The sequence below is a fragment of the Aristolochia californica genome, unplaced genomic scaffold (genome assembly GCF_029961685.1).
Source record: "Aristolochia californica isolate CCGP_79_NKW_82.1479 unplaced genomic scaffold, dmAriCali1.0.hap1 SCAF_9, whole genome shotgun sequence".
Taxonomy (NCBI): Eukaryota; Viridiplantae; Streptophyta; class Magnoliopsida; order Piperales; family Aristolochiaceae; genus Aristolochia; species Aristolochia californica.
This window is the reverse complement of record NW_027182290.1, coordinates 4,394,613-4,409,456: the sequence shown is the minus strand read 5'-3', so window position 1 is coordinate 4,409,456 and position 14,844 is coordinate 4,394,613. Positions and strand designations below refer to the sequence as shown.

At 38.4% G+C, this 14,844-nt stretch overlaps 5 protein-coding genes across 6 annotated transcripts; 4 read left to right on the top strand and 1 right to left on the bottom strand.

Moving 5' to 3' along the window:
• Nucleotides 1-410: 410 nt before the first annotated feature.
• Nucleotides 411-4,450, top strand: LOC137941845 (uncharacterized). Its single transcript, XM_068787442.1, has 6 exons — nt 411-1,002; nt 1,585-1,710; nt 2,735-2,886; nt 3,391-3,523; nt 3,825-3,993; nt 4,090-4,450. The coding sequence occupies exons 1-6, from the start codon at nt 499-501 to the stop codon at nt 4,158-4,160; spliced, it is 1,155 nt and encodes a 384-aa protein (XP_068643543.1). The 5' UTR covers nt 411-498; the 3' UTR covers nt 4,161-4,450.
• A 452-nt stretch (nt 4,451-4,902) lies between these two features.
• Nucleotides 4,903-8,632, top strand: LOC137940096 (uncharacterized). 2 transcript variants are annotated; one of them, XM_068785016.1, is made up of 4 exons: nt 4,903-4,988; nt 7,862-7,965; nt 8,065-8,193; nt 8,284-8,632. In XM_068785016.1, exons 1-4 carry the CDS (start codon nt 4,970-4,972, stop codon nt 8,485-8,487), a joined length of 456 nt encoding a protein of 151 aa, XP_068641117.1. In that variant the 5' UTR covers nt 4,903-4,969; the 3' UTR covers nt 8,488-8,632. The 2 variants fall into 2 exon arrangements, with proteins under 2 accessions (XP_068641117.1, XP_068641118.1); XM_068785017.1 differs by having other exon boundaries at nt 8,065-8,200; nt 8,284-8,488.
• On the top strand, nt 4,917-10,776 carry LOC137940093 (flavonol synthase/flavanone 3-hydroxylase-like). Its single transcript, XM_068785014.1, has 4 exons — nt 4,917-4,988; nt 9,126-9,666; nt 9,743-10,070; nt 10,345-10,776. The coding sequence occupies exons 2-4, from the start codon at nt 9,206-9,208 to the stop codon at nt 10,555-10,557; spliced, it is 1,002 nt and encodes a 333-aa protein (XP_068641115.1). The 5' UTR covers nt 4,917-4,988; nt 9,126-9,205; the 3' UTR covers nt 10,558-10,776.
• Nucleotides 10,777-10,869: 93 nt separating this feature from the next.
• On the top strand, nt 10,870-11,868 carry LOC137940094 (17.3 kDa class II heat shock protein-like). Its single transcript, XM_068785015.1, has one exon. The coding sequence runs from the start codon at nt 11,202-11,204 to the stop codon at nt 11,670-11,672; it is 471 nt and encodes a 156-aa protein (XP_068641116.1). The 5' UTR covers nt 10,870-11,201; the 3' UTR covers nt 11,673-11,868.
• Nucleotides 11,869-12,443: 575 nt separating this feature from the next.
• Nucleotides 12,444-13,353, bottom strand: LOC137940508 (17.3 kDa class II heat shock protein-like). Its single transcript, XM_068785613.1, has one exon. It carries the CDS (start codon nt 13,188-13,190, stop codon nt 12,723-12,725), a length of 468 nt encoding a protein of 155 aa, XP_068641714.1. The 5' UTR covers nt 13,191-13,353; the 3' UTR covers nt 12,444-12,722.
• Between the last annotated feature and the right edge of the window lie 1,491 nt (nt 13,354-14,844).

The following is a 14,844-nucleotide window of genomic DNA, read 5'->3' as shown; positions in this document are numbered from 1 at the left end:
CTTGATCTTCAAGAATCCACTTTGGGGCACTAACCCCCTAAGGAAGATATGTGTCACCATTTCAAAATGGACAAGACGATGTATCACGGGAAGAGGAAGAAGTAACAGCAAAGCGGTGGACAAGCACTTCCACAAAAAAATGAAGATTGATCTACGGTCGTATGTGTTGCAACAACTAGCAGTAGACATCATGGAACACAATCAATTTATGTTTTCTTACATCAAATATCTATGATTCTGTGTCGTATTAATTTAAAATAGAAATGTCTGTTCCATCTCCAGCGATTTGAATCACATTGGAAAAAATGTTTCCAAGGAAGGACAAAGAAAGCCATGGATTGGATACAAAGAAGGTAAACATAAATGTAGGGGTGACTGGTTTGCTACAGTTCCCGTATTGTACAGGTGTTACAGAAATTCTCCACATTTGTAACTTCCCAAGTCTGACAGTCGGGGAAGAATTTCTTCTTCTTTCCGACTTGAGTAGTGGAACTGAACATGCTCCTCCTTGTCGCCCATCACCACTCTCTGTGGAGCCTCGCAATTTGTTCTCCCTCTAGCGGAAGTAACAGAAAAAGAATAGATTCAAAATCAGGGACTCCTGCAAAAACCCAGTTCCTCCACTGCAGCTCTGAGTCCACTAAATACCCCTTTGTCGCCACTGTCAAACCCCTCTTTTGCTCCATCCATCCTCCTCAGCGTCACGCGAGAACCATCCCGTTCTTTTCCCAGACTCTAATTTTTTTTCTTGTTCTGGTTGTTTGTTTGTCTCTTCGTTTCCTTTTTTCTCTCCTTCCCCGTGATCTTCCTCGTCGATGGGACCGCCTCTTCGCGCTCGCTGAGCAGGCGGAGGCCCTCGATCTCCCTTCCCATTTACTGCAAGCAGTGGTCGCCTCCGAAGACAGAAATTTTTTCCAGCATTGCGGAGTCGACCCAGTTGGAATCAGTCGAGCTATTCTTTCTCTCTCTGCCCATGGAGGAGGCAGCACTATAACGCAGCAGGTGACACTGTGAACTCTGATTTTATACCGTGCACTGTTTCCTCTTTTGCTTCTTTTTTGGATTCATATCGAATCGGTTAGGTACACGACCTGCTTTAGTTTTTCAGTCCCAAGAACTACTCTGCATAGACAAAATATAACCATTTAACCAGAAGAAACTAATTAATTAGGTGGTTGGATCATGCTTTAGAGTCAATTTTTTTTTTTAAAGTTAAACCACCAATCAGTAGCTTCAGCAAAAGATTTCTAGCCATCAATCAAATTATCTCTATGTGCAATCCGCAAAAGCTCTATTACATTGCGATAAATGACAATTTTCACTGGATTATATGACTCAGCGGTGAGATCTGCAAGCAGCTGTAGTACCAAATTGTCATTTCCTCCTAGAGCTAGTAATATCTGTTACGGCTTTGATGGGTTTGACTCTATGCTGGCTAATATAAGTCCAAAGGAGCTTCAGCTAAGCTCATTTTCTGATTGGACCTAAACATTTCTGTTTCAGTTTTCCTCCTGTTTCTTTGTTCTAATTATCTCAACTCTCCTTATTGATGTCTTACTAATTGTTCCTGGCTTTCATTGGCAGCTTGTAAAGAATGCCTTCTTAAGCAATGACCGCAAAATCTCAAGAAAAGTTATTGAGATGGTGTTGGCTTTGATACTGGAGAGGCAAATGTCAAAGCCGAAAATACTTCTTGCTTATTTGAGTATGGTAAGGTTTTTTTTTCTGTATAGCTATTATCTATTAATATGCTCTAATTCACTAATTGATGTTCTCCTAAAACTTGGTTTTTATCATTGAAGATTTTGGCATGTGATGGATGAGTACAGACATTTTTGAACGATCGTGACATAACCTTTAAACGAGAACGACAGTATGTTTAGTTGAAGAATAGAGACTACAAAAAAAAAAAAAAATTGCTTACGAGAGATGGCTGAAACCAAATTGATTATCTTCCTGACTTCAGAAATCTGGTAGAGTTTCTCTATGAACTATTCACACAGACGGCATGAAAGCTTTGTATAGAAGCTTTCTGCGAAGGGGAAACGTCAAAACCATATCACTTACAAGTAAGAAGGCTTCTGCAAAGTTGTGAGCATTTTAGAAGTATACTGGAGGCATTTTTTAATGGAAAGATACTATACGGGACAAGTAGCAACTTTGTAGTCCTCCTCTTCAGGAGAATTATATTACATCAGATCATTGCCTGGATAGGTAAAGTGGTTATTTGGCCATGTAGTGGAGAAAGTAGATGCAACATTTTTCCTTTAAAGAAAAGAAGTTCTCTGCTAAGAAGCACATAGCTGAGGCGTCAGTGCTCCATTAAAATTTCTGACCTCTTGGAGAGTGGATGGAAGCATTTGTCTAGCTCAGCCGATAGTTTTGCAGATTCTCTTGCTAAAAGTGGAGTTTCCTGTCAGCATATTGCTATTGGGTCCTCCTTTCCTTTGTAAACTTGGGGCAATTCCCCTTGTTTTTATTACATATTTTCTCTTATCATTTGCAATAAAACACATTTAAAAAATGCAATAAAGCAACAGCATTTAAAAAAAAAAAAAAAGACTAAAGAAAAGATAAAGCCTGGTTTTAACAATATTTATCTTCTACCTCCTTATTTCTCTGTCTTAACTTTTTCATCTATAGATCAATTGTGACCATTCACAATCTGCTGGTAAGTTTGATATTGGATCCCCATGCAAGTGCAAAGTCCAATAAACAAATTTGTATGCTGCAGATATATTGGGGGCATGGAATGTATGGAATTGAATCAGCTTCCGCTTTTTATTTTGGTAAGAACCCTTCTCACATTAGTTTGGGGGAATCAGCTATGCTTGTGGGTTTATTACCTTGTCCTGAGGTTCGATCACCATTTCGGGAACCGAGCAGGTTTGCTTTCATTGTCTTATGTGGAACAAATTTTAGTGCTTATGCTCATCTTCTGTCTGACAATGATGGTTCACTTACAACATCCTTTCAAGGTGTTAAGCTTTTCAATATTTGCTAGTTTTTTTTCCAATTGTTGTTTGTAACTATGACAGCAATAGTTTTCTCTATTTTCATATGATTTGTCTACACATTCTGAGGGATGCCAATGACATGGCTCTTTCACTTTGAGAAATGGAACATCAATTGACATCTCCCTTTTGTAGACTCCATCCTTTTGCTTTAGTTTAGTAGACTTCCCCCCCCTTTTTTGCTGTACACATATTTTCTCCTTTCATGTCCTAGTTATTTAACTTGTATGTTTCCCTCGGTTCCCCATGTGACAACTTTCCTCCATCCTTGTTCTTTGTCTCTCTTGGCTTGTTCATTGTACAAAAAGAAAAGTCTAGGATTTCTTTTACACAATTATTTCTGGAAGATCTGAAAATTCCTTTTACTTTCTTCTAGAGGGAAGAGGTATCAGGCTAGAACCTTGAAAAGGATGATAAAAGCTGGTTTTCTTGATACTGGGACAGCCCTGATGGTTCTTGACCAACCCTTATATTTACATGATGGGCATGGAGAAATCCATGGGAAAGAGGTATTTTTTTGTCTTCCTGTGTTTTTCTTCTCTCTCTACAGTTTCCCGTGCCTTTTTTTGGGTAAAATTTGCGGTTTGCCCTCACTGAGAGGGGCAAACTTAGTAATTGTTTAAATTGGTTTGTCCAAGAGCACTGATCTTTGGAATTTGTCAGATTATATTTTATTTACTTTGATTTTTTAAAAATTTGAACACTAAACTTACCTTTATTTCAATATGTTCTTCATCCAAATTTCTAATTATCTCATATATTAGTAGCTAGATTTGAAAATTTTCTAACTCATTTCATTATGCAACTAAGTCTGGCAAGTCGATTAAATTATCGGCTCTGAGAAGAGTTTGGAATTGGGAGAAAGAAAGCAGTATATTGGAACTGAAAGAAGATATAGAGAAATGGGCAGAAATGACTGAGAAAAAGCAGTGCTGCAAATCTAGGAATTCAGAAAGATTGGATCTTTTCACAAAAGCAGGTAAGAAATACCTTCTTGGTTTTTTTCAAATGATAGCTTATCAGCTCCATTAATCTTGGCTTGAAAGTCCTAAGTTGAATTCTGTTTCTCCTGCAGTTCAATTACTTACCGTATCTATTCAATATTCACTTGAGAAGCTTTTGATCAACACGAGTGATAAGCGATGATCGCCTTCACACAGCAAAATGAACCAACTCATCCTTTGGCAAAGCATGGCTCTACTATGATCGTAAGAGGCCTCAACCTGTCACTGGTTGGTTCGTTCATCCCAAATTGCAAAGCGATGCTGGAAATTGGTATCTCCTTATTGGAGTGATCTCCCACAATCATTCCTGAGTAGAGAACTCCAAGACAGATACTTGATCTTGAATGTACTCCGGGTGAGATGTGTCTTCTTGCTTGCATTCTTGTAAATTTTCTTTTGATTACCAGGTGGACATAAAATATTTTTTTCAAACCACTCGAAATATTTATTTCTTGTGAAACTGCAAGATCACGCTAAATATTTTTATTATTTTACGTAACAAAAATTGACGGATGAAAGATATATGGATTATGGAAGATATATCATAAATATATAAAAGTAAAATAATCTAAATCTTATCATAAAGTAATGTTATTAATAAAATCAACCCGATCACGAACTGATCCAATTAAATCATTATTATTTCATTTTCATAAACATTTTAAAAAATAATACTGAAAAAATCTCCCCAATCTTCATGAGAAGGGTTCTTGTTCTTGAGAAAAGCAGTTATTTAATTATTTTCTATGAACAGTATAATAGCCGTTTTCCTAACTTTTATATCCCTGTGAAAAACCTTCAACCCGTGAACTGTAAGTCTCCGTAGAAGTTTCGCTTGGCGTTCTGGTAACATCCGATATTAAGCACCGGATTGCTTATTTGGCTCTCAATTTATTTCATTTTCTTCGAAGCAGAGAATCCTGTCAAATCCACATTCTCGGCTGACCCCTCATGGCATACGTCGAAAAAGGTACTGCGAAGAATTCCTTCGGTTTTCTTTCCAAATTCGATTTGAAAGGCCTTTCTCTTTTTGAAATTTTATTTCATCGGTCTGTCGGTCGCTACAAAATTTAGATTCCCTTTCCTCCATCTCATCTTTACCTGATTTTTCGAAGAATATTTTCCCCAACTCGAATTACGGTTTCTCTTTGAGCTTTTTGCGGTGGTATTGGGTGTTGTTTCAATTTGTTGAACTATCCTTGTCGAAGGCGTTGGATTATGTTGGATGAATATAATATGGAAGATGTTTTATATTTCACTTCGTGCTTAAAAGAATCATTTATGACTGAAGGCTTGAAGCCTGCGCAGTTATGATTTTCTTTGCTGTTCGGCTCTTCCAAATTATCGTGCTTCTTTTAGAAATCCTGCTGTTTGAATTGCTCACTGCATTTTAAATGAACTGTTCTTAGGAAATATTATTGTTTACCATCAGATTTGTGAAATCTAGCGATGACACTTTAGAAGAAACACGTGACCTTTTCCCTTCATACCGTAGCAGTATTTTTAGGGAAAATCAGATCATTCTATTAAGAGGGTAGCTGTTGAGGAAATTGTTCTCTTTCTTGTTATAGGAAACTCATTCCATTTAAGTGGTATGAAGTCATCCGTGATGAGGGTGACAATCCCATGCTTCCATGACGTTGAAAGTCAGTCCTTGAGAGGGAGAGCATCCCAGTTCTTTTTTTAACTTAGTTATTTTGAGGGGATTGATTTCTTAGTTTGGTGTTGTTATGTGAAGTATTTGTATGAGTTGAAAATCATTTTATGTTTATTACTCTACCTCCTGGGAATCAGAAACTACTTTTTAGAGGAGAAACCTCCATTACACGGAAAATCAATCTCCTTTATGATGCTTGCCATGAGAAATAGAGGTACTAGAACATATATTCATTATTGTTGTGGTTTTCATATTCTTCTTTTTTACTTCAGAATGGGTCTAGTATAGGTCAAGTTTGCTCCAAAATGTCTCCTGAAGGATGACTATTATCTTTGTTTGGCAGCACTAGGTACCTATCTAATATGTCAAAACCAGTAAGTCATTAAACCTATCTTGTACAGGCTGATTCAAATTGATGCCAATTTGAGCCCCATGGCGCACATAATATGACATAGATTAATGATATGCCATCTCCACGCTCCAGAATTTGCTTGGCTTATGAAAACCATTTATGTGAAAAAAGAAGATTACATGCAAGAGCTTACTTTGAGAGTTGAAATGGAAAGATAAGTGAATCAAAGAATTGTGGGGGTGGAATTTTGATGTTCAATATTTTATCTATGGAAGAAGTTGATACTTGATTTAGAGTATGGTAGGAGTCCAGACATGAACTTATTAAAAAGTGAAGAATAAGAGAAAACAGAGCTGTAAGCACTGTAACAATGTAAACTTTTTTGAGCATATGATGATCTATACAATAAATGAGGGATACAAGCTGCAGAACAAAAGATTTCCGTGCACTCGCGAATTTAAGGTAAAAGAGAGCTGGAGATCTACACCATGTTAAATGTAGTTAGAATAGCCTTGCAAAGGTGAGTTTCCGCAGAAAAGATGATTATCAAATGGTGTAGGAACCTATTCTTCTCTCAACCAGGTGGAGAACCTTCTTGAACAAACTAGTTAATGATTGCCTCACATGGTTTTTATCAAAAATTTTAAAAGTGTATGGTATATTCTATAGGGACCTTAGTGGGTATTAGGAAGATTTTTTTTGCCAGAAGATGTAGTAAGTGGTTTGAATACAGTGAGTGGAGATGAAATTGTACTTTTGAGCTGGTGGGCTTACATACATGATCAGTTTCAGAATTATCATTGACTTATCACTGGTTAACTAATTTGTCATATGCAAGAATCTCTTTTGATGTTTGTTGTTATGACTGTATAAATTTATTAAAGACTACAGAGATGGTTGGTCACAGACTAAAAGTATGGATGCAAATCAGGGGTATGGATAAATGTATGTGCTCCAAGTGTTAGCGAAGATACTAGAGACTAATAAGAATGCAGATTGAGGGTCAGCTTAACAAGATTTGTTTCTTACATCTACTTGTTACTCAAAAGGGGTGATGAAATGAAAAAAAGTAAATGATATCATATGTTCATGACAGATGGATGATGTTGTTGTTTAGTGAGATTTTATTTCCTCCTATTAAGTTGTGCGTAATAGTGTCTTACTTTTTTTGCTGCATTATCTGGCTTAAAAAATGGCCTATGGAGCATAGGCTTCATCAGTGGACACATTAGCCTTTTTGGCCATTTCATTATTATTGAGAGTGCTTATGAATGGCATCACTTTGCTCCATACTTGTTCTATGTAAATAATCTTGCATTAGATAAATAGATAGATAGATGGATAGATAGATAGATAGATTGATAGATGAAAAATAAAAAAATGATAATAAATGTAAAATAAGTAAAAAGATCTAGAATGAACATCAATGATAAATGCACCATGTTGACTAAGAAAAGTTAAACTTTAAGTCATTCAATTCAAATTCAATAGTTCAATAAAGCAGTGGGTGCACCTAATTTCAAACTTAAATCCTTACTCCTAGTTTTTAGATATGTATATGTATACCCTCACATAAAAAAGAAAAAGATATAGTTGTATTTCTTTACGCAGTACGACTTTTTCATCGGTCACCAGAAAAAAATGTAAAAGAAAATTTATAAGCATATAGATTAGAGTATCTTAGGTGTCATGTTCCTATTCATCTCTAGTTGGCTAAGACTAAAGGAGCATATAGAAGTTGTTCTTAACATTTTTGGTTTGATGTAAGTGAAAGAAATGGAACTCTATCATGCAAAATTTGCCAGATTTCTGTTTCTAAATGTCAAAATTCCAGGTGTTGTAAAATCCAAGAGATCTATCTGGTGCTTGAGCACAGTTACTGATTTCTTCTGGTCCATCATCAACTTCATCGGTGTCTTCTTTATGACAATGTTCTCGGTATGAAAATGCAATTCATTTTGCTCAAATTTATCAGATTTTTAAAATCACATTTTCTTAGGAGATTCCTTTTTCCTACCCTGTATTTTTTGTGCTTAGATGGAAAAGTCAGATGCTTACAAGAGAAGCTCGGGTTCTAGCAAGAAATGGGATGGTGGTCCAGGAGGAGGTCCTGGGAGTGGTCCATATGGCAGTGGACCTCGTCAGCCACCTCGTGGATTGGATAATGTCCGTGGTATTTTATATCTACCAAGTTCTGGTTTGTTTTCCTGGAATATAACCAAGCAGTTAAAACACCAAACACCATATAATTTTCAGGTTCACTTCCTGCATGCGGCTCCTGCTGCGGAGGCTAAAATGCAACCCAGCTACCCTATCAACTGCAGCAGACACTTGGGTCCTGCTTGCTACTCCAGTCTCAAAATCATTTCTCAAGTAGTTGTTCAGAGTGATGATTACATTTGTCTGCAACTTTATTGGATTCTCAAAGGACTGGATCAATATATTTTCCTTCAGCTCTGAATTCTGAATAGGAAAACAAATCATATGATGTTTGTTTCGTGGTTGGTGTGGTTCAGTCCTCGTTCTGGTAGCTTACCCACCATGAGTTCTGATCCCTTAGGTGGACTGTCAGTAAGCAAGGCAATAGCTTTGTTTGCTTTAAAAAGTTTTTAGCCATTTACCCAGAATTTGATGTCTGACAGGATCTTCGTTAGTTCTCTTCTTCCATCATTTAAGACTCGTCTTGACTTTCCGATTTGTGGAATAATTGGAGTGTGACCTTTAACGACCCAACGGTAGAAGTTTCTGTTTTTGTATTTCTGTTTGTATACCTTTCAATAATAGCAATCACGGGGAAACATGTGAATCAGCTATCAGCGGGGTGAAACATGTGAAATGGTTATCTCAGTCGTCCGACCATCTGATCAGAGATAACCGCTAATCCGATGACTAAGATATCGTTTCGTATATTTCGCACCAAATTGTTTGAAGTTTTAAATTAATGGCAACACCCAATGGTAAGAGTTTTTGTTCGTATCTTTCTGCTTGTATAATGGTATAATGGAGCATATACAAACTTAGAAATTAATGATATAGTCGTTGGTGCCTCCTGTGAACTACCTTCACCCACGTCAATTTTCTCTCTCTCTCGCCCACAGGGATTCCTTCTATTAAAGCAACTCGAGCTCAGCCACGAACCTCACCGTCCCTAGTCTCTTGAACCCCTCGACTGGCAACAATGACGGAGGTCGAGAGGGTCCAGTCCGTTGCTGCGTTCTACCAAGACGTGATTCCCTCCGAGTTCATCCGGTCGGAGCATGAACGTCCAGGCACCACCACCTTCCACGGCTCCGTCCCCGAGATCCCCACCATCGACCTCTCTGATCCCAACCAGGAACGCCTGGTGGAGAACATGGCCAAGGCGAGCACCGAGTGGGGCATATTCCAGCTGATCAATCATGGGATTCCGGAAGATCTTATCAAGAAGCTGCAGTGCGTTGGGAAGGAGTTCTTTGAACTACCCAAGGAGGAGAAGGAGGTTTACGCGATAAAGCCCGGTGCCGAGACACTGGAAGGGTACGGGACGAAGCTGCAGAAGGATTTGGAAGGGAAGAAGGCTTGGGTGGATTTTCTCTTCCACAACATCTGGCCGCCTTCCCGCATCAACTACAGCGTCTGGCCCAACAAATCTCCTTACAGGTATCTTCTTTTCAGTACTTGTCTCTTTCCTTCCCTCCAGTCTTGATGCAGATTTAATTTATTCCAAGACCTGCAGGGAGGCGAATGAAGAGTATGCCCAGTACATGAGAGGGGTGGTGGAGAAGGTGCTCAACAGTCTTTCACTGGGACTGGGACTGGAAGGGGGTGTCCTAAAGGGCGCTGTGGGTGGGGAGGATATGGAGTACCTGTTGAAGATCAACTATTACCCTCCCTGCCCTAGGCCTGATCTGGCTCTAGGGGTGGTTGCCCATACTGATATGTCAGCAGTGACAATGTTGGTGCCTAATGACGTCCCTGGCCTTCAAGTCTTTAAAGATGATCACTGGTTTGACGCCAAATACGTCCCCAATGCCATTATTGTCCACATCGGTGACCAGATTGAGGTTTGTCAGTATACACTCTCAAAGCTATGATGAAGCAAAGAAGAAACTGGGTTTTGACAGTAAATTTGCATGAAGATTGATGATGTGTGTGTGTATATATATATATATATATATATATATATATATATATATATATATTTATATATATATATATATATATATATATATATATATATTTTTATATATATATATATATATATATATATATATATATATATATATATATATATATATATATATATATATATATTTATATTTATATTTTTTTTTCCAGATACTGAGCAATGGTAGGTACAAGAGTGTGCTACACAGGACCACAGTGAACAAGGAGAAGACGAGGATGTCGTGGCCGGTTTTCTGCTCACCGCCGCCGGAGATGGTGATCGGCCCCCTGCCAGAGTTTGTTAGCGACGAAAATCCCGCGAAATATAAGACTAAGAAGTACAAGGATTACCAGTACTGCAAGCTGAATAAGCTTCCCCAGTAACTAGGTGGTAGGGAGAGAGAGAAAGCAGCAAGTATCGTAGGAGAAAATAAATTACAGAACTCATCCGTGGGAGAAGAGCTAATAGCGCTCTGCTCTCTTGGTCAGAGATGTTGTCGTCGTCCAATTTCAATTCATGCTTTTCGCCCCCTTCTCATTTACGTGGGTCTTCCTGCTGTAACTGTTTTCAGCTCTGTTCTTTAATAAGGATTCGTTAATGGAGAGGGAGTCGTGGAGGACGTTTGGTTTGGTGATGGGTTATCGATGCCGGCCATGCTACTCAAATAAACCCTTCCGTGCTTGGACATGTAAAATCCATAATTTTAAATGTAATATCTTATTTTGGATATGTAAAATTATAAGAAAATACACTCGTTCAATCAAATGGACAGATGGTAATTCTGTCATCTTTCTCGTCGATCTCCAAACGTTCCACGACCTTCGGGATTGATGTAGAAGAACGAGAGGGCAGAAACAAGCTGACTTTCTCGTGGCCGAAACGACCAGAATCTTCGCTCCCTGGCCTATAAATTGCGGAGCGTCGGTTACTCACATCATCCAATCATCGAAAGAAAAATTTAAGGTTGAAAATCCAGAGAGCGGGTCTTCACGATCATTCAATCTCAAAGAAATCAACATCCAAAAAAATGAATCTGCAGATGTTTGGGTTCGAGAGTCCGGTAGTCTCAACTATCCACCAAATGCTCGACCTCTCCGACGAGGTGGAGAATGCTGTCAATGTCCCGACGCGGACCTACATCGGCGACGTCAAAGCCATGGCTTCCACTTCCGCGGACGTCAAGGAGTACCCCAATTCGTATGTCTTCGTTGTCGACATACCTGGGCTCAAGTCCGGCGACATCATGGTGAAGGTGGAGGACGACAAGGTGCTGGTCATTAGCGGGGAGAGGAAGAGAGAGGAAGAGAAGGAAGGGGCAAACTACGTGAGAATGGAGAGAAGCGTGGGCAAATTCATGAGGAAGTTCTCGCTGCCAGATAATGCCAACACGGATGCTATAACGGCCGTCAGCCAGGACGGAGTTCTGACGGTGACGATGGAGAAGCTGCCTCCACCGGAACCCAAGAAGCCGATGACGATCGAGGTGAAGATCGCCTGAGGGATGATGATTGGATTGGATCTGCGGGGCGCTTGGTGGGATTTCCATATATAAACTAGAATTCTGGAATCGGTTGAAACATGCCCGATCAATTTTGTTTCCTCTTTGTTGCGTAGCAGCCAATGTTGTCTGTTCCTTGGCTGGATCTGTTGTTTTCTTGCGGAGTTTGTGTGAGGGAAGGGCATCCCAAATTCATCAGGGGTAATGAAATTTATTTTGCATTTTTTGAGCTTGGCACTGGTGTTTACGATCAGATCATCCGTAAGAAATTACGAGAGGCGTTTTCCTTTAGGGGGGTTAGTCCAAAATGAAGTGAGATAAATTACTCCCGCAATACTTGGTTAGTGTACAATGAAGTAACTAATGCATCTATTTTAGGTAATAAGGTAATATGATGTGTTTACATGAGCAAGTCATTGGAACCTCTAGGCTTGTTTGAGCATTGGATCCACTCTTGATTTAAGCAAAACCTTTTACATTTCCATTTTTCCTAGAAATTGAGTTTCATGTTCAGACTTGTACCTTTTGGATTCTCTTTTGATTTTTCTAAAAAAGATTTTGGTTTATAATTATTCTGTTGTCGATGGAAATGGAACCCTTATTGATGGTTTCTTTCTGCTTGGTTTGCAAAACCCTGTATCCCATTGGGCATGATCCATGGAAGGAACAGAGATCAGGGGCTGCAGCACCAATTCCATCAGAGTGCTGGTCTTGGTCAGATGCCACAGAATGATTGATTCCTTACTATTTTCTCGGTAGATAGGCAAAAGACAACTGGAACTACCCACTTTTCCCTACATAAAAAATCTCCACATCTACTTCACATACATATAGAATCTTCACTTCTATTTCACATCCATCTCAAAAGAAATTGGGAGAACACCTACACATCGAGGGAATACGAAACAGCCCTACACTGAGAAGAAGCAATAACCGAGTCGCACACACCACCACAAAAAAAAAAAAAAAAACCCAAAGAAGCTCATTATTGAAGAAGACATAACAGAGCTTTCCATAGCCTAAAACATCAAACCCATTTCCCTCCTCGATCTAAGCAACTTTCACCTCAATGACCCTGGGCTTCTTAGGCTCCGGCGGTGGGAGCTTCTGGACGGTCACCGTTAGCACACCGTCCTGGCAAACGGCCGAGATGGCGTTGGTATCAGCATTGTCCGGCAAAGGGAATTTCCTCATAAATTTGCCGACCCTCCTCTCCATTCTGATATATTTGGCGTCCCTTTCATCTTCCCTCTTCCGCTCACCGCTGATGACCAACACGTTGTCGTCCTCCACATGAACCTTGATGTCGCCGCTCTTGAGACCGGGCATGTCGATGATGAAGGAGTAGGAAAGAGGATACTCCTTGACGTCTGCGGGAGTGGAGGCCATGGCCTTGGCGTCTCGGACGAAGATTCGCGTTGGAGCATTGAACGCCTTCTCCATCTCCTCCGGGTCATCCATCAGATGCTGAATTGTAGAGAATAGTGGGTTTTCGAGACCGAACGATCGAACATCCATTTGATTTTGGCTGGGGGTGGGAGGTCGGAATAGAAAGGTACAGAGTCGATTTTGCTGGAGGATCGAAGATGGAGCTTCGATTTATAGGTGAAGAGAAGAAGGTACTGGTCTTGCCGAAGCTCCGCTTCGAATTTCTCTCCAGAGTGCGGTGGAAGCTTCCGAAAAAGTGACACAGAAAAAACGTAGACTCTCGAAGAATGTGGCATCGAGCCGAACCGGACATACCGATTTTGAATCGAGTTTGATTTAAATATTTTGGGCAGAGCCTCTTCTCAAAACTAAAATTATTATCTATCTCAAACCCAAAAAATTTAACCAAGTTCGAGCAGAGCTTGAGTTTCAATATACATTTATAACTTTTTAAAAATATATATGAAATAAATTATATATAAAATTATGTATACATTTTACATAAAATTGGGTATAACCTCTTTTTTTTTTTTTTCTCTCTCTATATATATAATACATATATAAGATTGGTCATGACCTCTACTTAAAATTGAGCATAATCTATATATATAATTCCTGTATAAAATTTGGCATGACCTCTACTTAAAATTGGACATAATTAATATACATAATACTAGCATAAATACTCCATAAACACTCTATAAAATTATCTATACATTCCATAAACACTCAATGAAGTTATTTATATACTCCATATACCCCATAAAATGGTCTAAACACTCCATACACTGCATAACATTATGAATAAACTCCATACAATAATCAAACATAACAAAATTAAGTAAAATATCACTATCAATTTACAATCACCCAAATAAAAACTATAAATCCATTATAAATTTAAAAACTATAGTTGTTTTTGTTCATGCTAGAAAATAATATACGTCCCTACATGAGCAAAATATCTACCTATGACAAAAATAAAAAAATAAAATTAGTTATTATGAGATAAAAAAATACTCTTCCACTACTAGTTACTTAATGTCGTTAAAAATATTAAAATTACCATGATGAGAAAACATAAAAAATCATGTAGCTGGTAGCATTATCTCTACACTCTTCTTCTCAGGCTGTAATCATAAAACAAAATTTTAATAAATAAAACTAAAAAATATACTAACAAATATTATAATAAATAATTAATCAAAGAAATTCACCTTTTGATTTTTCTTTACACCGTGAAGAGCCCGAACCCAATCACTACCACAAATCAAAGTTTGAACTGTATTTGGTGCCAAGGAAGAACGATATGAGTCTATTACTCTACTACCAGCACTAAGTGTAGACTTTGAAGGTATTGTGGATATGGGAATTACAAGGATGTCTGCTGCCATCTTAGATAATACCCGAAATTTAATATGATTTACTTTCCACCATTCTAAAGCATCAAAATCATATTGTGAAGTTCCCTCACAACCATATACATATTCTTCAAGATAAATTTTCAATTCTGATCTTGGTGAATTAACTACATCCACTTGTTTCACATAATCCATTAACTTTGACCAACCTGAACTTGATGAAGGCCTACGACTTGTGGTAACACCCATAGAGCTAGTACTTGAAGCAATCTCTTCATTTATAATATCCACATTATATAAGGATACATATTCATCGTAGATCTCATATAAGGTGCGTCGAACTAAATTTATATTCATTGTAACTTCCTCCTTAGAATATATCT

What these genes read in the sequence shown, in the direction of transcription:
- LOC137941845 (XM_068787442.1), top strand. Translation starts at nt 499, where the DNA reads ATGCTCCTCCTTGTCGCCCATCACCACTCTCTGTGGAGCCTCGCAATT. An exon ending in TTCTTGCTTATTTGAGTATG is followed by an intron (nt 1,711 to 2,734) that starts GTAAGGTTTTTT and finishes TGTATGCTGCAG; the next exon opens with ATATATTGGGGGCATGGAAT. An exon ending in GGATCTTTTCACAAAAGCAG is followed by an intron (nt 3,994 to 4,089) that starts GTAAGAAATACC and finishes TTTCTCCTGCAG; the next exon opens with TTCAATTACTTACCGTATCT.
- LOC137940096 (XM_068785016.1), top strand. An exon ending in TCTTTATGACAATGTTCTCG is followed by an intron (nt 7,966 to 8,064) that starts GTATGAAAATGC and finishes TTTTGTGCTTAG; the next exon opens with ATGGAAAAGTCAGATGCTTA. An exon ending in CACCTCGTGGATTGGATAAT is followed by an intron (nt 8,194 to 8,283) that starts GTCCGTGGTATT and finishes TATAATTTTCAG; the next exon opens with GTTCACTTCCTGCATGCGGC.
- LOC137940093 (XM_068785014.1), top strand. Translation starts at nt 9,206, where the DNA reads ATGACGGAGGTCGAGAGGGTCCAGTCCGTTGCTGCGTTCTACCAAGAC. An exon ending in CCCAACAAATCTCCTTACAG is followed by an intron (nt 9,667 to 9,742) that starts GTATCTTCTTTT and finishes CAAGACCTGCAG; the next exon opens with GGAGGCGAATGAAGAGTATG. An exon ending in ACATCGGTGACCAGATTGAG is followed by an intron (nt 10,071 to 10,344) that starts GTTTGTCAGTAT and finishes TTTTTTTTCCAG; the next exon opens with ATACTGAGCAATGGTAGGTA.
- LOC137940094 (XM_068785015.1), top strand. Translation starts at nt 11,202, where the DNA reads ATGAATCTGCAGATGTTTGGGTTCGAGAGTCCGGTAGTCTCAACTATC.
- LOC137940508 (XM_068785613.1), bottom strand. Translation starts at nt 13,190, where the DNA reads ATGGATGTTCGATCGTTCGGTCTCGAAAACCCACTATTCTCTACAATT.